This window comes from Mauremys reevesii, linkage group 3, assembly GCF_016161935.1.
Source record: "Mauremys reevesii isolate NIE-2019 linkage group 3, ASM1616193v1, whole genome shotgun sequence".
Taxonomy (NCBI): domain Eukaryota; kingdom Metazoa; phylum Chordata; order Testudines; family Geoemydidae; genus Mauremys; species Mauremys reevesii.
In genome coordinates, this window is record NC_052625.1 from 3498965 (window position 1) to 3523062 (window position 24098).

At 64.4% G+C, this 24098-nt stretch overlaps 1 protein-coding gene across 1 annotated transcript in view; it reads left to right on the top strand.

Annotated features, from left to right (window-relative positions):
* Window positions 1-4589: 4589 nt before the first annotated feature.
* SRF (serum response factor) overlaps window positions 4590-24098 on the top strand; it is a 34810-nt gene continuing 15301 nt past the window's right edge. Inside the window, 5 exon segments of the mRNA XM_039530430.1 lie at window positions 4590-4933; window positions 4936-5285; window positions 10554-10820; window positions 21692-21953; window positions 22283-22462. Of these exon segments, the coding sequence (XP_039386364.1) occupies window positions 4774-4933; window positions 4936-5285; window positions 10554-10820; window positions 21692-21953; window positions 22283-22462 (1219 nt within the window). The 5' untranslated portion in view covers window positions 4590-4773.

Sequence of the window (24098 nt, forward strand, 5' to 3'; positions counted from 1 at the left end):
GGAGTGGTAGGGGTAGGGATGCAGCCCCTGATGTCATGTGGAGCATTGAGCGGGTGATGTAGGAGGCACTAGACTGGAGTTCTCCATGGGCTGCCAAGGGAGGCGAGCCTGGGACTGTTGAACTTGTAGGTCCACAAGAGCCTGCAGCAGCTGTGTTTGCTGGCGGAGAAGCCCCATTACATCCTGGTGTATTTCCCCTCTCCTTTTTCTGCTGGGACGCCTGGGCCTGTCTCCTGGTTCCTTCTCCAGGCTGTCTGCAATGTTCACCCTCCAGACCCTGTGCTTGTGGTCCGATGCAGCACTGCCTTGCAGGATCTCATTGAACATATCATCTGAGTCCTTTTCTTTCTCCTGCTAATCTGGCTCAGGTGTTCTGTGGGTGTGGAGGCGGAGACCATTAAGAACATAATGGCAGCAGCAGCTGCAGATAAAATAGGCAGAGGTACCATTGTCAGTACAGTCACAACAGAAGGCGAAAGTTAAGATTCAGAACTCCCTTCCCTTGCTCCCCTAAAGTTTTAAACAAGACGTGCTTCTTGGTACTTGTCCTTCGGAGCACACCCCCAGCCCCAGCCATGGGGAGCGCGGCCGGCCAGAAATGAGGGAATTGCTCGGTTGCATGACTCTAGCGGGGTAGAGCACTGGCACTGAATACTGGCACTGGTTTTCACAGGCAGGGGTGATTTTAGCTGATATTTCACTCCGGAGGGTAACAAAGGCAGAGAGCGCCCAGCTGCTGCTGGCGTCCCATATGCTGCCAGGGCTGTATGCTGCCAGCCCATGTACTGCAATGGTGCAAGCCGAAGTGATCGCTGAGTGACGTGGGAAAGTGTCCTATGGCAGAGGAAGAAATAAGGCTGCCATCCCTGGAGACCTTTGGCAGAGCACTGCAGAGCGCCTCAAACCTCCATGAAAGTGTCATCGAGATGTCTCAGGAGGATTCAAGGGACATCCCTGTGCACATAAACAAACTGCTTCGCATGGTCCCCCGCTTAACTCCAGGGGGCAATGAAAAGCAGATCGCAGCTCTAGCTCTCCTGGTCGGAACGCGACCTCTCCCAGCACGAGTCAATGAATGGCAAGGCAATAGCTGGGCCCTGCTAAGTGCCACCAGAACGGCCCTGTGATGGGAAATACAATTACTTACCTGAAGTTCCTTCCCCTGCATCAGGCTCCACAGCTGGGACTGTGGTGGCATCTCAAACAAATCCTGGCTCCTGGCTTAGCTGTAGCCCCCCCGTGGGGTTGGAGTGTAGGAGGGGGCTCAGGGTGGGGGCAGAGGATTGGGGTGCAGGGGTGAGGGCTTCAGCTGGGGCAGTGGGCTCTGGGGTGGGGCCAGAGAAGAGGGGTTTGGGGTGCAGGCTGCCCCAGGACTACAACAGGGAGAGAAGTCTCCCCCCAGCTCTCTTTCCTCACAGCAGCACCTGGGCTGGGCGCCTCTGCCCTGGCCGTGTCAGGTCCAGGCTGGGCTGTGGCCAGGGGAGGGGCACCTCTCCCCCAGCTGTGGCCCATGATGATTTCTCCCATGCTGCCCTGCTGTTTCTCCCCAGGGAGTGGAGAGCAGCATGGAGCGAGGGGACAGGTTGAGGCCCCGTCCTCTCCAGTGCCATGAGCTCCATGGGCTTTCCAACAGCCTTCCCACGTGGGCCTTGGCCCGACTCTGGGCCAGGATCTCTGGGGTTTCCCATCTAACTCCAGGCACACCCCCCACACCCCCACTGGAAGGGCCAGCCCGAAGAGCTGCTCGAGGCTCAGCTTGTGTCAGACAGTGGGGATCAGACCTTGCGGCATCCGCCCTTCCCCTCTGTGGGGCCCTGTAAAAGGCTTCCCTGGGTGAGCAGTTCCAAGCAGTGCTGGGCTCCCCAGACCCGGCAGAAGGCTCCTTCTCCCCTGTGTTAGAGCGTTGGGTACCAGATGGGGCCAGTCCTACCCACCTCTCCTGCTGATCAGAAAAGGGACCCCCCACTTTCCGAGGCTGCTTGTTCCCTGTCTTGTGCATGGGGTGAGGGAAAGGGGAGATTAGAGTTTGCGGCCGGGGGGGGGGGGGGGAGAACTAGCCCAGAGATTAGATTCATGCTCCAATAACCCCTCAGCCTCGGCTGGATGTTTAGCCAGGTCCCAGGGGCTGTTCTCTCTTTCTCCAGGCAGGGAGCTGTAGACTCAAGAGGAGGTCTAGGGTGGATACAATGCGGGCTCTGTCCAGGCGGAGCTGGCCCTTTAAGAGGGTGAGGTCAGCCTCACCTGTGCTGGGGTAACCGGCCCCCCCAGGTGAAGGGAGGGAGTCCAGGGCTCCTGTGATGGGAGCATGTGACCAAGAACCAGCCCTGCTGGGAGGTGTAAGGGGCAGGGCAGGAGGGAGGGGTGTGTTACCCTTGGCCCAGAGCCTGGGGGATGGGAAGTGTGTGTGTGGCCGGGTGAGTGTGATGGTGCTCAGCCAGCCTCCCTCTGAAAACAAGGGTGCTGGGTGTGGTGCTTCCCTCTGATGTTATTGGGGTGGCAGCAGCAGGGTCTGATGCTGGAGGAGGTAAGATCCTGTTACAGGCTCAAACGAGGGAGTCAGACAGTCCCTCAGCCTCTGAGAGGTACAGAACAGGCTCAGGAGCAGGGCCGGCTTTATTAACTGCGGGGCCCGATTCTAATACCTGGCAGCAGTCTGGGACTTTGGCGGCGGTGGGGGGGCTGCTCTGGGTCTTCCGCAGCACCAAAGGACCCCCTGCCGCTGAAACGCCGAAGACCCCGGAGCGGACCCCCCCCCGCCGCCAAAATGCTGCCAAAGGCCCCGAAGCGGACCCCCCCCCGCTGCCAAAATGCTGCCAAAGACCCCGAAGCGGAGCCCCCTGCTGCAAAAATGCTGCCGAAGACCCCAGAGCGGAGCCCCCCGCCGCCAGGTGAGTAAAAAAACAAAATTGCAAGGCGCCTAAGGCGTGGGGCCCTGGCGCGGGGCCTGATTCCGGGGAATTGGGCAAATTGGCCTAAAGCCGGCCCTGCCCAGGAGTGCCCCCCCCCCCCCATTGAACTCTCCTGGCCTCTCTTGGGAAGCAGCGTGTCTGTTGCCATCTCTCTTGCACCTACCCTGTTCCCTGTGGCCCACCCCCAGGGGGAGGGCTGGCTTGTTCCCCTTCCTCTGGTCTCTGTACCCTCTGCATTCCCAGCCCTCGGCCCTACAGCGTTATCCCTCGCCTGCTCCTAACGAGTGCAGCTTGGGTACTGTCGTAGAGCTTCCCATCCGAGGGCACCTCTCCCCTGGGCTACCCCTCCTCTCCCTGCCCCCCCCCCCGACTGACCTGGGGGTGACTGGTTCTGCTGAGTCGGGGAGGAATGGGATATCCAGTTGGGGCCCCTACTCCCCCCCCAAAGATAGCTGCTATCAGCGAGGATGCTGGGGGAGAGGGAACTGGGCCCCCTTTTGCGCTGTCTTTAGCTGGTTGTAAGGCAACCACTTGAGTCTCCAAAGAAATAAAAGGACCTTGTGTGAAACAGATGGGATAGGTGGGTTCTAGCTTCCAGTCATGATCTAAAGCCAGACCTTTGTATCTTGCTGTCTAGGCCGTGGCATGGGAACTGCCAGGTTGGGTCAGAGCCATGGCCCAGCTACTGTGATAGCCTGTCTCCAACCGTGGTCAGGATCAGCAGCTTCACAGGAAGGTGGGAGAACTCTGAGAGTGGACAACTTCAGAATAAGCTGCCCACAAGGGGAATTTCTCCCAGCCCCCACTAGTTTCTGGCTGCCTTCTGCTCTGAAACGAGGGGTTATAGTTGTCTATGGTGACTGTGGATGTTCCTGTGCGTATTAATGTCCAGTTGTTTGCTGAAGCCGGCTATGCTCCTGGCCTCAGTGATATCTTGTGGTACTGAGTTCCACAGGCTAATCAAATGTTAAACCCTGGCATGACTTGCTGAATCAGGGTTGTGAGAAGTTGCTGGACTGTAGGAAGAGGAGGGCAGGGGCTGCTTTCAGCTCGGCTGGGGGCTCATGGCAGGTCTTTAACACAGGACAGTGCTGGCCTAACCCCCGAGGCATCCACTGGGGTGGAGGTGTGAGCTGGGTGGCTCCCGAGGCCAGAAGCCTTCACCAACCTCTGGTGAGGAAGGGCAATAAACTCAGCTAATCCCCTTCTGGTCCGATCCCGGCACAGGGACTAGGAATAACCCAGGGCAGAGGCCTGGCCTACAGCTCTCCAGCCTGCACTCCGCCTGGCCTGGCCTGCACAGTCCCTGAGCCCCCCCCCTCGACCCCAGCCTCTCCTCGTTCTAGTTCCAGCTTGTCCCTGCTCTGTCCCGGGCCAGGCCCGCGCTACCGCCCCGCAAGCATTCATGGGGCTCTGTCCCTTTAAGAGCCTCCGTCTGTCCTCGGCCCCTCCGACTGACGTCGAGCGTGAGCACAGCTCCCCAGGAATGTATGCAAATCAAGCCCCACCCCCGGGCCAATGGGAAGCGCCGCTCGGGCCCCCCTCGCCCAATGCCGAGCGAGGGCCGCCAGAGGGCGGCCAATGGGCGGGAGGCGCCGGCTCGCACCATATAAGGAGCGGCTTCGCCATAAAAGGCAACATTGTATCGCTTTATATGGGGGGAAAGTGGCGCGCGGGCGGCGGGCCGGAGCTGGAGCCGGAGCGGGTCCCTCTGTAGCGGGAGCGAGCGAGCGGGGCCAGGCCGGGAGGCGGAGGCGGGGGCCGGCCCGGAGCAGCCGGCGCGGGGCCCATGGCAGCGCCGGCCTGACCCGCCCTCGCGGTCCCTGCGCGACTCTCCCGCTCCCTCGTCTCCCTGCGCGGCACCATGTTACCCAGCCAGGCCGGGGCCGGGAACGGCGCTGCCGCCCTGCCCCGCGGCTCCGGCATGGGCATGGCCCGGGCAGCCTCGGGCCGGCCGGGGGCCGGGGCGCCGCGCGGCGCGAACGGCGGCGGAGCGGGGCCCCGGGGCCCTGGCAACGGCGCGGGGCTGGCGGGGGCCGCTTCGAGCGGGAGCGGGACGCGGCGGCGGCCGGGGCCGGGCCCGGGCCGCTCTACAGCGGCAGCGAGGGCGACTCGGACTCGGCGGACGAGGACGAGCTGGGCAGCGGCGAGCGGCGCGGCCTGAAGCGGAGCCTGGGGGACGTGGAGCTGGGGGTGGTGGTGGGGCCCGAGGCGGCGGCGGCGGCCGCGGGCTACGGCGGGGTGAGCGGGGCCGTGAGCGGGGCCAAGCCCGGCAAGAAGACCCGGGGCCGGGTCAAGATCAAGATGGAATTTATCGACAACAAGCTGCGGCGCTACACCACGTTCAGCAAGCGGAAAACCGGCATCATGAAGAAGGTACCGGGCCGGGATCCGGGCCGGGATCCGGGGCGGGAGGGGGCCCGGGCCTTTGCGGAAGAGGGGCCCCAGTAGCCGCCTGGGGGGTCACGTTCAGAAGGGGGCGGCTCGGGACACCGCGGGGCGGGAGTGTCTGGAGATGGGGGCCCGGAGTAACCCCGCTGCCAGCCCCCAGGCCCGGAGCAGCCGTGGACCTGCGGCTTGGGAAGGTGCTGAGGGTGCTCCCCTGGGAGTGTCGCCGCACGCACCCCAGGGTGCCAGGCCCGGGGCGGAGTGGGAAAGGGACGCGGGGCGGCTTGTCACCTCTCCCCCTTCTGAAGCAGGGACCAGAGAACAAGGCTTCCCCTCCAAGGCCCTGCTGGGCCTGGCTTTAAACCTGCGTGGTAGCTAGACCGAGTCTGGCTGGCTGCTTGTTGGGGTGCAGGGTGCACCCCCGTGGGATGGAGGCCGAGCCCAGTGGAGGGTAGTCGGAGGGGGTGGTTCGGGTGTGCTGAGACAGGCACGCTGGAAACACTTAGAGAGACACTTGGGTGAGGATGAGCCGGCTCTTGGGTGGCCCTGAGCCCCTACTGTAATCAACATGATTGATGATGATAGAGACTCTTGGCTCAAGGAGACCAGTCATATGGCAGCAGCGTATTGGCCAGGTACTAAACTGCCCACATGCAGCGCCTAGGGCAATACGTGCTAAGTGTTGGTGAAGGTGACGTTTCGGGGGGGAGGAGGGAAGGTGTTTTTAAAGGGGTGTAAATCCTGTTTACACCCACGGAGCTAAGTAGTATTCAAAACACCAGCTAAAGAATATTCACGAACACGCTGTAAATCGTTACTCTCCTGTTCTAGACCCGCTGTGTGCAAAGGGAAAGCGCCGTACCCAGTGAGCGGGGGTATTCTTGCCATACGCACGCTAGAGCCCTACCCAGTCTAGCGCCGACTGACCCAGCTGGGGAGAGCATTCTAGAGGCCTGAACTCTGCAACAGTCAGGACTCATTTCGCTGTTTGGCCTAACTGGTCCCTAGGCGTGACCGGATGGAGTTTTGTACAGCCCTAACAGATCCCCTCCCTTGGAGTTCGCACCCCCCAACACACTGAGTTAAGCTTTGCTCCCCCCCCCCCCAAGTGTTCGCCAAGCCACGCTGGGTGCATCTCTAGCTCCCTTCCTTGGAAGTCAGTCCCTCTTGCCCATAAATCCGCTTTCCGGTTTCCCAACTCCTGATGTATTTCTGGTTCTGAAGTCCAGAACAGAACATGTTGTTCCAGATGCGTTTCTACCAGAGCTGCAGAGCAGGTCTGTTATCATCCAGCCTTCACTTGATGCTTTTACATGTGATCTGCCCTACTCGGCAGACTTGCTACAGTCAAGATCTCTTGATGCTAGCAAGCAAGCAAGAGGGGAGGGAACAACCCAAAAGTGCAGTATTGGTACTAAGGTGGTGGCCCAGCCTCTCCCCAAAAGGTACAGGGCAGACTTGGGGAGCTGGGTTGTTGCTCTGCACGTAATGGTGTGACCTAATGCTCTGCCCATCCAAACTGAGGAGTGGGTCCCCCTCCATCAGCTGTCTAGCATCTCCACTTGTGCACGTGGAGGTGTGGCCAGCCAAGAGTTAGAGAAGCACTGGGAGCGCTACACCTGGCTGGCTAGCAACTCAAGGGAAAGTGACCGGGTGTAAGAGATCCCCTGAGTGCAGCCATCTCAGCCAGCCGGGTGAATAGTGTGCCGAGGGGCTGTGCTCGTCAGCACTCCAGTGAATCCCAATTTACAGACGATACTGGGAAATGTCAGCGTGGGTCAAGGGCTCTTTGGCATCGGCTCCTCCGTCTCAGGGGCTGAGCTGAGCCAGTTGGGGTTTGAACCATGGAAACGGGGGTAAGCAGGAATGTAGCAGGTTTGCAGAGGAGACACCCTTATTTAGGCTAGTCGGGACCAGAGGTGCTTCAGAGAGCCCGAGGCAGGCTGGGAGAACAATGGGGAACCGACTCCAGGGTCAGGAAATGCGAAGTACTGGCCATTGGAGGGGGAAACTTGACCTGTTCGTACAGGTTACTGGGCAGTTTAGAGACTGGTCAGGCGCCAGGAGGGCTCCTCTCGGGAGAGCGATTCGTTACCCTAGGAAGGAGACGAATTAGGACTTGATAAAATTCGATTAACAACGAGTGGGGCAGAGAAGGGAGACCCTTGGCGTACTCAGGTTCAAAAAGGGATTGGGCATCTCCATGGCTACCACGAATACCCAGTGTTGTCATGATAGAGCCCTTCCCGAATTGTAACCCTTCTGCCTCTGCGCTTACGCCAGTCTGCTGTGTGCCGATGTGTCTGGGAAACGCCGTGTGCCAGTACAATGTGATCCCTCCTGGGTAGAGCGGGAAGCTGCTGGGAGAGGGTCCGGGCAGCCGATGGGGGCAGAGAGCTGCCTGTGAGGGGCTGCCATGCAGTGCCGTGGGCATCGGGAACCTCTGCTGGGCCTGTAAGAAACTGGGAAGAATCTGGAGCCGTGGCGGGTTGCCCTTGAGCACAGGGCTGTACCTTGCTGGTGAGGAGGGTGGCGGGGGCTGCACCTTCGGAAGCCAGCCGCTTTGATTCTGTACCACTGATGCACGCGGGGGCGTTGCTGGGGATGGGCTGAGGTGGTGCCCCTGACCGCTGGCTACCCTCTGGCAGCACCCCCTTGTCCTTCCTGGCTGGTGGCACGCAGGGCACACGGGGGCAGGTGATGCCATCGGAGGGGCGGGGAAGGCGGAGTTGGCAGGGTCAGTGGCAGCAGAGCCAGCTGCTAACATGCCCTCCTTGAAGTGCAGCTAAACGGTGCTTTGCCAGGACCCCGGCCCGCTCTCCTCCAGCTGTGACTGCCCTGCATGGCTGGGGCTGCGCTGTACGTTGCTCTGTGCTCGGCAGCGGCCGGGGGGAACCCCCTGCAGTATGGTGTTTCTTCCCCACTAGCCGGGTGCCGGTGTAACTGACCTGCCTGGAACGGATTTGTCACCGCTCCCTGAGAGCCCGCACCAGGGATTGCCCTGATTTCACTAAAACTGCTCAGAAAGCAGGGCCGCTGCTGCCTCTGGCTTCTGGGCTGGGCCGCTCCCTGGATCCTTGGGTGCTCGTGGGCCTGGCCGTGGGCCTGAGACAGCGCTGCTGCCCCCTGGGGTGCTCTGGCTGGGGACCAGTGGGGCGGGCAGCTTCCCTCTGCAGGCGGTGGGTGCTGGGGCTCAGGAAGGCGTTGGTCCTATGGCCGGGACTGCACTAGTGGTTTCTGTCCCCTTTCCCCCTCTTGCCCAGGGTATCCGGCCCCCGTGAGCCGCTCTGAGTGTGCTGGGGAAGGCCCGTGGCCAGCCTGTGCTCCCAGGGGCTGGGTCCCGGCTCACCGTTGCAAAGGCAGAGCATAGCGCCAGCCGCTGCGGTCCCTCCGGGGAGAGCTCTGCCTGCCCCGAGTGTTGCCAATTGGCCAGTCTCGCTTTGGGGGTGGGCGTCCCCACTGGACCGGGGGTGCCTGCCTGCTCCTTGCTCCACGTGCTGAGGTGGTGAGTTGAGCTGCCCTGTGTCCATCTCGCCCACTCTGGAGGGCCACATGGGTGGGCAGCCGAGGGAAGCAGAGGTCAGTGCTGGGCCTGGCTTGACGCCGCCGTGCCCTGGCAGGGTGCTGGTGCCAGGCGCTGAGATGACTGGGGGAGCTGCAAACGGCTGCTGGGCCAGGGGAGTAACACAGGCGCCTGGCAGCAGGGACCTGCAGCTAGTGTGTTGGGGTGGTGTTCCCCGGCTCCTCGGTGGCAGGGAGACACGTGCCGTACCCGGAGCAGCTGGACATGCATGGCGGGGGTGGTTCGGCTCCAGCCTGCCGACCTGGGGGAGGGCTGGGCCCCAGCAGCCGTGTCTGGCTTGTGCTGGGTTCGGTGGGACAGGCTCTGCGCTTACGGTCCGGGATGAGTGTCAGGAGCTCACTGGCTCTTGGAACGCCGTAGCCGAGGGCTGCTGTGTCCCGTCGGCCCTGCCCTGGCCCCGCTGGCTGACTTCCCCGCCAGTGGGGTTTGAGGGGCAGGACAAGGTGGGACGTTCTCTCGGTGCCGTGGTGGCAGGACTTGCACAGGTGCTCACTCCTCGGCCTCTTGTTACCAGGAGAGATGCAGGCCAGACCCCCGCAGGTTGCTGCAGGCCAGAGCCCTGCTCGCCTCCGTCCCCAGAGACGTGACGGGAAAGAAGATAGATGGCAGACGTCCCTGGCAGCCCGGCCCCGTGCTCTTGGGCTTTGGGGGTTTCCTGGGGAACTGCAGGGAGCCTGTGCCCTGCTGGGCTGGCAGGCAGACAGGACCCCCACTGGGTGCTGGTCCTGTCCTGTCCGGGGAGGCAGGGGGCCAGCTCCCTCACAGCGGGGCAGCCCCCTTCCTGCCTGGGCCAGGGATGACTGCCCTGCTCCGTGGCTGAGGCTGCCGGAGCTCTGGTGTTGCGGGGCAGGGCGGATCCCCTGGCTGTCGCCGGCTGCAGCAGGAGGATTGGCCGAGGGCACCTGTGGCCTGGGGGGTCCGGTTGGCTCTCGTGGTGTGGGTGGAGGGTTTGAAGCCGGGCAGCCCTGGTGGAGCGTAGCTCTCTGCTGCCGGGGCTGTGTGCAGCCATGGGCTGGGGGCGCTGGTTGTTGCTGGGTCGGGGAGCCCAGGGCAGCCCAGAGGCCTTGTGGGGCTGGTGCTGTGCAAACCCAGGGGACACGGGCACTGCCCAAGAGCCTGGTAGCTATCTGGCTGTGGGGGAGAAATGGGGCTGAGGCTTGGACGAGCTCTGCCCGTGGCAGCCGTGCCCTGGGATTTGCTGGGGGCCAGGCCTCAGGCTGCGGGGGGGCATTGGCAGGAGCAGGCAGGCAGTCGAGGTTGGCTGGCGACAGTGAGACGAGAGGGAAGTGGGGTGGGGCGGTGCTGGGAGGGGCCCTGAGGAAGAGGATGCTGGGGGGTGGTTCGGGCAGAACAGCCGGCCTGGGAGATGTTTTGGGGGGCAGCACCGACGTCCATGTGACTGGCCGGCTGAGTTCAGGGCGTCTGGCTCGCAGGTGTGGGAGGAAGCAGTGGGGCAGGCCAGACATGGCTGAGGCCTGATCATGGTGGAGGGCTCGGGGTGGGGGGGGGGACTTTGGGGGTTCCGGTGACACCTACAGACTCGGGCCCTGCTGGGGGAAGGCAGAGGCAGGTAACGCTGGCGTCTCCAGTGGGGGCAGCGCTGGCCCCGGCCTGTGGCCGTGCCCCACGTCGGGTGTCCGTGGCTGACCAGCGTTCTCTCTGCTGCCTTGCAGGCCTATGAGCTCTCCACCCTGACGGGCACTCAGGTGCTGCTGCTGGTTGCCAGCGAGACGGGCCACGTGTACACCTTTGCCACGCGGAAGCTGCAGCCCATGATCACCAGCGAGACGGGGAAGGCGCTGATCCAGACGTGCCTGAACTCCCCGGACTCACCCCCCCGGTCCGACCCCACCACCGACCAGCGCATGAGTGCCACGGGCTTCGAGGAGACCGACCTCACCTACCAGGTGTCGGAGTCCGACAGCAGCGGCGAGACGAAGGTAACCCCCTCTCCTCTGTGCCCGCGGGCAGGGCCGGCTCGGGCCCTGGCAGCCTGCCTGGTGTCTGCCCAGCGTGGGGACCCCCCGTTGCAGGGATCAGCTCGAAGGCTCCTCCCCTGCCCCCCAGACTGAGGAGCTCGCAGGGCCAACCGGGGCTGCCTGCTAGATCTTGGGGGGGACTCACCCCTGCGGTTCCCTGGCATAGAATCTGAGGGCCTAGTCTGCTGGTCTGGGTGCTGGCCCCCCTCCGTCGCTCCTTGGGCTGTGAGCTGGGTCCCCCTCCCTGTGGTGGGGCCGTGCCTCAGTTTCCCTGGGGTGACGATTGGGTGGGAGTGGGAGCACCAAGCTCCAGAGGATAGTGTCCTGGCCTGGGCTGCGATAAGGTCAGTGCTGCAGTCCCCTGCCCACCTGGGGCTCACTGGCTGGGAGCTGCAGAGCCGCTCTCCCCTCGGTGGGGGGGGGTGACAGGTGTCGCTGCCCCTGCAGCCCCCCCCCGCAGCCCCTCGCCCTGTTATCTCTGCTTCGGCGTCTCCATGCTCTCGCTCTCATTGATAAAAATTTGATTCTGCCTCCATGGCCATATAAGGCCTGGTTTCCCTCGCCAGAGTCCCTGGCAGGGCCCCTCACATTCCTTATAAGCTGCAGCTGTCTCTTGCTTTGGGGCCGGCTTGGAAGGGGGCAGGGAGGACATGGGGAATGGAATCATTTGGCTGGCCGGGCTGCTGGCTCGGGCTCCCGCTAGCCGAGAACACGGGGCCGTTGCTCTGCCCCGGGGACTCCGAGGGGCTGGCTCGCTGGCTGGGACCCTCCTGACTTCACGAGCCCCTGTGCCGTCCCCGTCCTCCTGCTGGGAAAGGCTCCGTCGTGGGGGCTGGCGGCAGGGGGAGATCAGCCATCTAGGGACATGGGCCCCCAGCGAGGGACCACGTGGTGCCGGGGGGAAGGAGGCTGAGCCGGCCGTGGCCTTGCTTCCCCAGGGTGGCTGCCAGAGCCTCTGGCAGGGGGATTGCCACCCTCTCCTGGCACCCGTGTCCCCCGTCCTGGTGGGGGTCTCGGGTCTGCGCTGGCCGTGTGGGGTGTCTGCCAAGGGATCCCCTGGCTCCATGGGGGGAAGGAACAGGCAGGCGGAGGGCCCAGTGGGGCGCTGCAGGTGGACAGGCTGTTATGCTGAAAGGACCTGGGGGGGGGCCTAGCTACCCCCTGCTGGGCAGCGTGAGTGGCTGAGCCCCAGGGGGGCGGTGGGTTCGGTGTGGAAGCTGCCCCTCAAGGATGACTTCCCTGCTCTGTGCTGCGCTGCACAACCGGACTGGGGCATTGGGAGACTCCTGTCCCCCGTCCCCCTCCATGGCACTGGGGGTTGGAGGCAGCATGAGGGGCTCGCTGGCCCCGGGCATCCTCCGCTAGGCTGCCGGGGAGGCGATATTGGCACTGTCCTGAGCAGCAGCCACCCCGTTTCCTGCTGTCCCACCTGCTCCCCTGAAGTCGGTGGCTTCCCGGCTATAACAGCCCCCCAAGGGGGGTTCCCGGGCTCTCTGGACACACACACTATGGCCTGGAAAGGCAGAGGAATGGGGCAGCTGAGGGGGGACCCGGTTAAAACCTTCCACCCCCGGGCCCTGCAGCTGAGCCCCTGGTGTGGGTGACCCAGGCCCTGGGCTGGCAGGCTGAGGGGGGAAGGAAATTGGGCATCCGTGGGGATCTGCTAGCACTGGCAGTAAGGGGGGCTGCCGCAGCACGGCAGCCCTGTGCTGGAGCCCATGGTGGCGGGAGGGGGGCGCAGTACGCTGCCTGTCAGCGTGCCGACCGAGCATCTGCGGCACGGGCAGCCCCTGCACCCCCCTCTGCTGGCTTCGTCTCACACCTCGTTTTCTGCAGCCGGGGATCCTTCCCCGCTTGTCTCTCGGCCCTGCCTCTGCTGGCAGTGTGCCCCGCGCGTGGCAGGCAGGGTGACGGAGCCGCGCGGCGTGCCCAGCACGACTCCCCAGGAAGCTGAGCTGGGACCGGAGTCCTGACGCCCTACACCACCGCCTCAGGGCTGAGTCTCCATGGCTGCACAAGCCCTGAGAAAGCAGAAGCGTATCTGTCACGAGCGCTCGCACTGCAGAGCTCTCTCGGTTCAGAGGGCCCAAGGCCAGAAGGGCCCGTTGTGTCAGGAGGGATGAGCACCTGTAAAGCGCAGGGCAGACAGCCTCCCCCAGCGGCTCTGGCGTGGGGCCCAGAACGTCAGTTCGTGCTCGAGCCGGGCTCTGCCGAGGAGATCCAGTTGTGATGTAAAGTCTCCAAGTGTCGGAGAATCCACGTGCCCAGGGTAAACGATCTTCGCTGGTAGAAGTTGACGTCTTTTTTCCGATCCGAATGTGTCTAGTGTCCGCTTCCAGCCGTGGGATCTTGTCTGTGTTTGCGGGGTTGGAGCACCCTGCTAGCCGAAATCTCTTCCCTGGCTTACACCCTTGTAGATTGCAATCAAGTCATCTCTCCGATACACTGCCTGGCTGGGCCTCCTTCAGTCTCTGGCTGTGGGAGGTTTTTTCCAGACCCCTCTCCTCCCGGTCCCTGCTGCAGAGCCCTCTCCAATTTGTCCACATCTTTCTTTTTGGTTGAAGTGTGGACCCAGCATCCGGTAACCGGCTCCCCAGTGCTGTATATGGCGATGACCCCCATGCTTCCTGCTTCTGCTTGATACGCCCCTGCTTTGGAGCCAAGGATCTGGCCCCTCTTTCCTACTGCATCCTGGCACTGGGAGCTGGTGTTCAGCCGAGACCCACCCCCAAGTCCTTTTCAGAGTCCCTGCGCTCTGGAATAAAAGCCTCCATCCTGGGGCTTTGCTCCTCACGTGTCTGCCCTGGATTAAAATCCACGTCAAAGGAACCCGCTTGACCAGCGATCCCGATCGCTGAGTGTCCTGTCGTCTGCACGTTTTACCCACAAGGACGTTGGATTTTCTTCCGGATCATCGATAAAGACGTTGAATAGCGCTAAGCCCGGTACGGAGCCCCACGGGCCCCCACAGCTAGTTCTTTTCTGAGCTCTGTCGGGAAGCTGGGCCTTGGGCGGTGTGGAGTGTAGCGTGTGGCGCTGAGTCTGAGGACGGGATGTCTCACTGTTACCTCATCACCCGGTCTTGTGATCTCATCGGAAACGACAGCTGGCTTGTTTCCCAAAGACCCGTTTCCCCCATGATCTTGTTGACTGGCATTAATTATACCCTCCTCCTTTAATTCTCTGCTGGTTGCTCCCAGTACCAGCTTTGGGCAAACTCCTGGCAGGATTGATGCCAGGCTAACCAGTTTTATAGTTACTTGGGTCACCCAGTTTGCCCTGGTGTATTGGCACAACATTAAGGGTGGATTTTTTGCCGATTCTCGGGCACTTCCAAGAGTTCCTGACCAATCACTTTCCTGTGCCGGTGCTGGGGTGGCCGCACCCGGGGAGGGGCGACGGGCGGGCGCTGCAGTATGGCCTGGGGAGGGGAGTGGAGCAGTGGCCAAGCCCTCGGAAGCGCTGGGCTGGCGTATTCACACCGAAGTGAAGCAGGGAGTGGGCTCGGTTAGTGCGGCAGAGATTGGCGAGGCGGGCAGGGGCCGTGCCCCGCAGTGCTCGGGCTGGGGGAGGATGCCGGGACTCCTAGCCGGGGGCCACTCAGGCAGCTCCAGGAGTCTCTGGCTCTCAGCTGACTGAGCAGTGAGGCCAGTCTCTGCGGCCTGACCGCTCGCTCCCTCCCCCAGGTGCCCGGCTGCATTGAGGGGCGGTGGGTCCCTGCTGCTTTCCCCCTTTGCCTCTGGCAGTGGGCAGACCCGGGAGAGGCCACTGGAGAACAGTCAAACTGATCCAAGGGGCAGAAGCCCTGAGCAAGGAGGGAAGGTTACGAAGCTGGGCCTGTACTGAGCCTTGAGAAGGGGAGGCTGGGGGGGCTGATAAATCTTGGAAGATGCCAAGGGCTTCTGCCGCGAGGAGGGTGATGGGTTGTTCTCCCTGCCCACTGAAGGGAGGACAAGCAGTAACGGGCATCGTCCGCCGCAGGGAGAGCTAGGTGAGCTGTGAGGAAAACTTCCTGTCGGGGTGGTTAAGCGCTGGCCCAGGCTGCCCGGGAGGCAGTGCAGTCCCCATCCCTGGGGGTCTCTAAGACCAGGGGGGCAAACCCCTGGCAGGCATGGTCTGGGGTTACTTGGCCCTGCCTCAGCGTCGTCTCCCAGGCCTCTCCCCCACCATGGGGAGCGTCCGGCCCAGCAGGGGCGTGTGCCCGGGCACGTCTCCAAGCCCCGTGTGCTGGCTAGGACCACGCGTCTGTTTGGGAGGGAGAGGGGGGTCTGGGTTTAATCCCTGCCTGCGTCCCTCGCCCCGCTCCCAGCGCCGCTGTGTGTACGGCACGTCCCAGCCAGTGCTGTGGGTTATGTTCTCCTTAGATCTCCTAAATTAAGTCTGATGGGGCCTGGGGAGCGGGGGGGGAATCCTGCTTGTGCATCTTCTCTAGCTGGCTGATCCCTGGGCTGGCCCGTCTGAGGAGCCTGGGGCCAGGCACCGACCATGCGCTGCAGCCTCGTGTGCCCCTGGCCGTTGTCCGTGCTGCCAGCTGTTTGAGGAGGTCTCTGCTGCGTGGGAGCTGGCGGAGAGCAGCTCCCGGAGGGGGGCCGCCAGGCTGCTGCTGAGCTCTGGGGGCGGGCAGCCCCTTCCCCACCCGGAACGCCCGGCCTTAGGCAGCACCATGCAGTCAAGGAGCTCCTGTTCCCTGCGTCCCGCCGCCTGGCCTGGGGGTGAGCGGAGAGCGCCGGGCGCTGGCCGTGGGAGGGGCCGTGCCAGGCACCAGGCCCTTGGCGGCTCGGTAGCAGCTGCCAGGAGCGGTGGCCAGGAGCCGCACTCTGTCCGGTGTTCCTGGCACACCAGTACCGGAGCGAGGATTCCCATGGCGGCAGGCAGGCCCAGGCGCCTCCCCGAGTCCTGCATGCAGCCTCAGCTCTGCTCTGCCCCGGCTCAGACACGTCACAGGCGGCTGTCCAGGAATCCCAGCCCCAGGTCGCTTGGGAAGCATCCCCGCCCGTTAGCAATGGGCGCCACGGCTCTGGCCAGCTCTCCGCCCGTGCCTCGCCGCACCCCGCGACCTGCAGCACGGCATGTGGCGTGGGCTGGACCATCTCTCCTGGGGGGCGGGGGTTGTTCTCTGGCTCTGTAGCCAGCTGGCTCCTGGCCCTCCCCCCTGCGACCCGTGCAGCAAACCCGCAGCAAGCGGGGCCATGAGTAGCCGGCTGTGTGGGGCGGGGTAGTGAGGGGGTGCAGCTGCAGCCCTCCGTGCACTGCAGGGTCGGACGTGCTGCCCCAGCAAACAGGGGCAGGCCAGGCTGCCGGCGGGCCAGGGTGGCTCCCAGCCCCCCTGGGGAGTGCTGCTTCGCTTGACATCTCTCCTTTCCCAAGTGTGGTTTGTGGTGGGGGGAGCCCAGGTGCTGTCCAGCATGGTGCCCCAGGAGGAGCATGAGATCCTTGCAGCAGAGGCAGGCGGCTGGTGATGGAGCTGGGGCTCGGCCTGGCCGGGGGCTTGGCCGAGCGGGGCCTGCGCGGTGAAGCTGCCGAGGTTCGCAGTGCAATGCCTGCTCCTCACGGATATGGCCAGGGCCCAGCTCAGTGCCTTGAGGTACGCAGGCCCCCGCAGCCGCCCCCGGCCCCCGGCAGGGGGCTGCCCCCCACCCCCGGCAGGTCCTGGTGCAGCTCAGCGGCAGGAGATCTGGCTCAATCCAAACGCGCCAGATGCCTGCGCCGGTGGGGGGGGGGTGTAAACGCAGCTGGGAGCGGGAGGTGGCGTGAGCCTCCCTTCTCCTGTATCACACCCCCGCCGGCGCGAGTGGCTGCAGCCAGGGGCAGGGAGGCAGCTCCCCCAGTACCAGCCAGCCTCCTGTGAGCGCTGGGGGCCGGGTCAGCCTGCGGGATCCCTCAGAGCAGGTGGGGGCTGAGCCCTCTGCCCTAGGACACTGGCCTGACCTTGGGCCACGCAGGGGCGAGCCAGCCGGCTCGTGTCTGTCCAGGCCAGGCTGCTGGTACCCAATAGTGTGTCTGGGCCTCCAGCCCGACCTGCTCAGTGGGCATAACCGCCCCCACCCCACCCCACAGTGTTAGTAACAGTTGTGAGGCCTGATCACTCCCTGCTAGCTAGGGCTCTCCTCCCCCATACCCTGGCCAGTGGGGGGCACATGGGCACAGGGGGTGCTGAGCCTGCCGCCAGTAGGCGTGGGAGGTGACCCTCCTAGCCCAGCTGCTCCAGCGTCCCTGACCCGGGTGCATATTGCCCCCGAGCAGGGTGGGCATGGCTCCAGGCTCTGTGCCAGCAGCTGGCCGGGCCGGGCCTGGCTTGGGAGCGCTGTAAGCTGGGCCGGGGAGGGCCTGTTTGCTGAGCCCCAGGGGCGGGAGCAGGGGCTGGGAGCTGATGGGTTCCAGGTTCTCTGCTGCTCTGGGGGGACGTCGGCTCCTATGGTGGTGAGTCGGGCCTGGCCTGCCCCCCTTCCCCTGCTGCGGCAGGCCAGGCGCCGCTTGTGTGCTGACAAAGGGAACAGCTGCAGCGGGCGAGGGGCTGGAATGTGGCTGGGCAGCAGGTGTGGGGGAGAGGCCGGACGTCCTGGAAGTGGCGTTGGTTTGGGGCTGGCCCCTCCCTTGCCTTGCACCTGTCCCGGGGCTCACACCTCTCACCTGCAGTGCAGGGGGTGCACGCCCGAGGACGCCGTTGGCAGTACAGCCTAGGCACAACGAAGTAAGCGCTGCACCCGGAGCCCTGGCAGCTCAGAGCAGGGCCCTGCTGGCTGGGAGGGTGAGACGTTGTTTGTTCTGCATGCGGCACATCAGACGGTGGATCTCCGGCGCCCCTGCCCCGGGACACTTCCAGAGCACCCTGCTGGCAGGGGGCAGGTGGGCTGGGCCCAGCACACAGCTGTGTGAGCTGCACAGACACGCTGGCCCTGGCGCACCTGGGTCCCTCCTGTTCTCTGCCTGGGGCACGTGCTGCTCTAGGCTCCTGTTGTCTGTTCCAGGAGCTGGGTTCTGGGCAGGTCAGGCTGGCACGAGGAGCTGCTGCTTCCTTCTGGCCTTGGACTCCAGGATTCTCCAGAGTGGCGGGGACCTTGGGGTGATCATGTGGGAGCGCCACCCCCCTCAGAATGACATGAGCCCGGCCCCGTTGCTTATCTATCCTCGGTTGCTCCAAACAGCCCCACCTGGCTGCGTGGTTCCCCCGCCATGCGGGATGGCGACATGCGGCCAGTGGGACGGGAGCTGATCTGCTCTGGGCCCCGAGGGCCTGTGCACCTGTTGGGGTAGGTGGAGTGAATGCAGCACATGCCCGCCCCAGGGCCTGCAGCGGGGGTGTAGGAGCCAGGGACACTCCCTGTGAAGGTGGCGGGAGGAGTGTGGGCTGGGAAGGGTTTGGAGGTGGTGCCGGAAGTCGATCTGTGTGCACGGGGCTGGAATGTTAGTCGCAGTCTTCTCTCCGCGAAGCGGGGAGCCTGCCCCGAAGGGCCCCTCGTGGCCCCCAACTGCTCTTTGGAAATAAATTTCCTTGGCCCCTGGATTCCCCCGCCCAAGAGGGCTGGGAACCACTGACCTGAGCCCAGCTGGGGTCCCTGCAGGGCTGGCTTTTGGAGGGGGGCTGCTTTGGCCTGGAGTGGGCAGCAGGGGATTGTGGGGATGAGGCCAGCAGGCACACCCTGCCCCAGGGAGCTGGCAGGGGACAGCAATGGAGGAGGGACGCCTGGGCTCGCCAGCCCTTCCCCCTCAGATACTAAACGCTGAGTGCTCTGTGTACACGCTCGCGGAGGGGTGGGGGCGCTGGGTGTACTGCAACCCTCGGTTAATGGGGCGCAATGTCGGGAGTCCTGGGCTGGAGCATCTGCCCTGCATTTGAACCCAGGGTAAGGATTTGCTGACCTGTGTTTGAGCTTAGGGCTCTCGTGTCCACACTGCTGTATCTCCCGCCCCGTTGACTTCTGCCCCCAGACTGGGTGGAGCTCGGCTGCCCACCCTGGTCCCTGCCCGCGGGCGCTGGTGGGGGCACTCTGCGTGCCGAGCTGCTCGGGGGGGTGTCACAGCAGCAGGACTGCGCTCCGAGGAACCCTGGGCTCTGCCCTGCTGGGCCGGGCACCCCGTGCATGAGTCACCAGGGCTGTCCAGCTATTCAAATGAAACTTGGCAATTCTTAGTGTTTTGAAATGGAGGGGTGCAGAGTGCCCTGCCCCCGCCGCAGCCCGGGAGACAGGAGTAGGGGCGATCCCCAGAAGGCAGTGGGGGAGTTTGGGGGCTGGCTCCCTCTCACTGCCCTGACAGAGCGGAGTGGGGACCAAGCAGCTCCTCTGCAGGGGGATTTGGGGATTCTGGAGCGGGCAGAGGGGACGTGAGTTGTGGGCACTGCTGACAGTGCGTGCCCGTGGGTACGATACCCAGGGTGCACGGCTGTCGGTGACGGTATCAGGCAGTGGGGACGCCCGCCCGCCCGGCTATTATTGAATTGCTGGCTGATCCCCCTGGAAGCATCAGCTGGGTGGCTGGGTCACCCTCTCTCGTCCTCCCAGGGAGGGGCTGGGGCCGGTGGCTCGCCCCTCTCCCAGCCCCTGCGCGTGGGGACAGGAGACTGCCGCTGAGATAATGGAAAGTGAATTTGCCTGGCTCTGCTCCGTTATCACATGCTCGTTCTAATTCGGACTGCAGGGAATCTGTGCCGCGGCTAGCGGGGCTCTGCCACCCAGCCCTCCCCTCCCCTGGGGGAGACGGGCAGGGCACTCTGGATTGGCTGGGCCTGTCCAAAATGGGCTGCCTTCCCTTTTTTAGACGTTAGGCAGGCTGTGAATTCCTGCTGCTTGGCAGAGCGACAGGCCGGCTGCAGCACGTGGGAGCTCTGGGCCCGCCAGTCTGCACTTGCTGTGCAGTGCTCTGAACACGAGCTCCGTAACCCTCGGCAGCTGGGTGGTGCTGTGATCCCCGGGGAGGCTGGCGCCCCGAGGACTGGCGCCCCAGGGCTGTGCCGCTGGTGTGTGGCTCATTGCTCCTCCTGACCCCTGCACGTGGGGGTTTGTTCCGGAGCAACCTGTGGCCCATGCTGGAGCTGTGTGGGGGCCACGGCAGACAGACAGGATCTCTTTCTGCCCAGTGGGGGCCCCTGTCAGATCTGGCTAATTTCTGTCCCCATCTTCGGTGCAGCTGATCTCAAGGCTCCTGTGTAGCAGTGGTTCCTTTGCCTCCTGCACGGGGCTGGTTCCCTGTCCATCCCGCGTACTGAGCGGTCACGCGTCTCTGGAACAAGAGCAGGACAGTTGGTGTTTCCTTTGAGTGTAGTTGGCTGCGGGCCGGCTGCTAATTACTCGGCCATAGAACAAAGTTTGGTGTGGGGAGGGGAGAGCCCCAGGGGTGTGCCCGGAGCCCCAGGGGTGTGCCCGAGGGTGTGCCCAGAGCCCAGGGGTGTGCCGGGAGCCCCAGGGGTGTGCCTGAGCGTGTGCCGGGAGCCCCAGGGGTGTGCCGGGAGCCCCAGGGGTGTGCCTGAGGGTGTGCCTGGAGCCCCAGGGGTGTGCCCAGAGCCTGTGGGGTGTACATGGGGGCGTGCCCGGAGCCCGGGGGCGTGCCAGCATAGTGTGGATTTTTGCTCTGTGTGTTTCAGGGAGTTTGGTGCTCACACGGGCCAGGCCCTGGCTCCCAGCAGCTTCTGTTGCCTGCTGGCCTGTGTAACCCTCACCCAGGGGTTTGGCAGAGCCCTGAGCTCTGGCTGGGGGCGGGGCTCAGGACCCGGTTTGGGGGTTTGGCAGAGCCCTGAGCTCTGGCTGGGGGTGGGGCGCGGACGGGGCCCAGGACCCGGTTTGGGGGTTTGGCAGAGCCCTGAGCTCTGGCTGGGGGCGGGGCGCGGACGGGGCCCAGGACCCGGTTTGGGGGTTTGGCAGAGCCCTGAGCTCTGGCTGGGGGCGGGGCCCAGGACCCGGTTTGGGGGTTTGGCAGAGCCCTGAGGTCTGGCTGGGGGCGGGGGCGCGGACGGGGCCCAGGACCCGGTTTGGGGGTTTGGCAGAGCCCTGAGCTCTGGCTGGGGACGGGGCCCAGGACCCGGTTTGGGGGTTTGGCAGAGCCCTGAGCTCTGGCTGGGGACGGGGCCCAGGACCCGGTTTGGGGGTTTGGCAGAGCCCTGAGCTCTGGCTGGGGACGGGGCCCAGGACCCGGTTTGGGGGTTTGGCAGAGCCCTGAGCTCTGGCTGGGGACGGGCCCAAGGACCCGGTTGGGGGGTTTGCCAGAGCCATGAGCTATGGCTGGGGACGGGGCCCAGGCCCCGGGGTGGGGGGTTGGCAGTGCCCTGAGCTCTGGCTGGGGGCGGGGCGCGGACGGGGCCCAGGACCCGGTTTGGGGGTTTGGCAGAGCCCTGAGCTCTGGCTGGGGGCGGGGCGCGGACGGGGCCCAGGACCCGGTTTGGGGGTTTGGCAGAGCCCTGAGCTCTGGCTGGGGGCGGGGCGCGGACGGGGCCCAGGACCCGGTTTGGGGGTTTGGCAGAGCCCTGAGCTCTGGCTGGGGACGGGGCCCAGGACCCGGTTTGGGGGTTTGGCAGAGCCCTGAGGTCTGGCTGGGGGTGGGGTGTGGACGGGGCCCAGGACCCGGTTTGGGGGTTTGGCAGAGCCCTGAGGTCTGGCTGGGGGTGGGGCCCAGGACCCGGTTTGGGGGTTTGGCAGAGCCCTGAGCTCTGGCTGGGGGCGGGGCGCGGACGGGGCCCAGGACCCGGTTTGGGGGTTTGGCAGAGCCCTGAGCTCTGCCTGGGGACGGGGCCCAGGACCCGGTTTGGGGGTTTGGCAGAGCCCTGAGGTCTGGCTGGGGGTGGGGCGCGGACGGGGCCCAGGACCCGGCTTGGCTCTCCCTCACCTGCCCGTCTCTCGTAGGACTCGCTGAAACCTGCGTTCACAGTTACCAACTTGCCGGGGACGACGTCGGCCATCCAGACGGTGCCCACCACCTCCACGTCCATGCAGGTCAGCAGCGGCCCCTCCTACCCGATCACCAACTACCTAGCGCCCGTCTCTGCCAGCGTCAGCCCCAACGCCGTCACCAGCCCCAACGGGACTGTGCTCAAAACCACCGGCACCAGCGCCGTGGCCTCCGGAGGGCTCATGCAGCTCCCCAGCGGCTTCACTCTCATGCCAGGTCAGTGCGTGCCGGGGCGGGGGGCTCTCGAGGCCTGGCCCCAGGCCGATGGGTTGTGGGTGAAGCGAACAGGGCTGCCTTGCCCCCAGCGGTGCTGGCTGGGCCTGCTCTCTGGACGCTGTCCCTGTGGCCAGGCCCTGGCCCTGGGGGCGAGAGGGGATGGGCTCGCACTGCCTCCCGCCTGTGGTGGGGATTGCGGGGATCCAGGCTGGGCCGTGCGGCTGTGTCCAGGGCCGCCCCTAGGAGGAAGCTCAGCACAAGCTCCGGGGCTGGAGGAGGTGGTAAGAGCTGGTCGTGACGAAGCCTTTCTTTCCCCCTCCTTTTGGCAGGTGCTTCGCTCCCTCCTGGGACCCCCACCATTCCTCTCGCCCAGTTACAGCCGCACTCGCTGGCCCTCTCCAGCCAGCAGGGGCAGGCGGTCGCGGGCACAGCTGGACAGCTGCAGCAGGCACAGCAGACAGTCTTCCGCTTCCCCGCCACAGCCGGAGGGCAGATTGTGTCTCTGACAGGTCAGCGCTCGCTTCTCCTTGGCTTGCTCGTGGGCGGGGGGGGCACGGTCCCTGCCAGGCTGAAGGGCACAGGAGGCGGAGCCCAGGGTGCTCTGGAGGGCAGTGCTTGCCTGCCGGCTGGCAGGGGGCAGTATCCCAAACAGGCGCGGCGCATGCTGCAGGGATGCTGCCGTCAGTGCTGAATTGATCCATCCAGCTGGGCTCCTACCGCACTGCAAGGCCTCCCCAGGCCGGGGGCTGGGCACAGCCTTGTGCTCGTCAGCCCGACTGTGCATGGGGGGCCCGGCAGTCAGTGTGGGAGGAGGGGTGTCTTGGCAGATTCCTGGCCACCCGGGTGCCTCTCTCCAGCCCTGGCGGTGGCGCTGTGTTGGTTTCGGGGCGCCGGGAGCTGTGGCGGGGAAGCTGCTTGGCTCCCTAGGGTGACTGACCCAGTGTAAAAAGAAGCAGGACAGTAACAGCTGCTCCACCAAAGGGGAGTTACAGGAGGTGATCCGCTAATAGGGTGGGGGGTAGTGGGGGTCCCTGAACTCCCCTCTGCAGGTAACAGACGAGGCAGGGTCCGAAGTGGAGCAGGACTATACGGAGGGGTTACAGAGCAGCAAGTCCCCAGAGCACACTGGACACGCCGGCAGGAGCTGAGCTGTCGACAAGGTCGGTCTCATTTCAAATCAGCTGCTGAGAACCTACCAGGCAGGGTCAGAAGCAGATCCCCGGCTGGGCGCTGGAGTTGATGAGTTCAAACGGGCGATAGGATGTACTTGTCACCAGCCAGGGGGATTCGCCGTTAGGCGTGGAGGTGGGACGTCCAGCTAAAAGCCATGCTGCAGTGCCCCCATGCGTTCCATGCCCGGGTGATGTCCTCGGGCCTGGGCTGTGTGTTTACAGTTGTCCTTTGAGCTGTTCTAGCACCCTGTGCTTTGAAACAGGGACATGGGAGTAGCCCTGGGGCTGGAGAGGTGCCTTTTGCTGCCCCTGTGACCGTTCACCCAGATTCAGTGGAGTTGTTGTTCTCTGAAAATTCCCTTTGCACGTGCTCCGGACGGGTTTGTTAGAGGCTCCAAACATTCTGTCTGCTCTGACCATGCTCCAGCCCCGGGCCACAGGCTGGGGGGGCTCCCCCTGGAATTGCTTGGGACCAGACTGAGCAGAGCTGGTCTCTCGGTGCCCCCCTCTGGAGCCCAGGCAGTCTGGAGAGGGAAGAGGAAGCAATTGCTGCAATTTGGGGAGGAGAGGAGGAGGAGGGGCCATACTATAGAAGTAGTCAGGCAGGGGGGCAGGGGCAGGGAAGCGTCTGTGCCCACAAGAGCACACACCCCTCCAGAGCCTGGTACTGAGCCCGGCATCCCCGAGTCCCAGCACTCCTCTGCTGTCAGCCTCACTGGCAAAGCGTGGCTCTCCCTGGCACAGAAGATAACAGCCTACTACTGCTTCAGTTACTCAGTGAGCTCCAGTGATGGAGGTCTGTGCTGGGGCTCTACCCCTGTAGATGACCGAGGCGGGGCTCAGTGTGGTTCCTGTTTTTTCCGTTTGCTTTCTGAAAACACTGGAAGTTACATAAAACCCGCCGTGAAAAGAATGGGAGCAAAGCAAAATCACGCGCTCCCACCCTGCGGAGTGCACTGCAGCAAAGCCATCG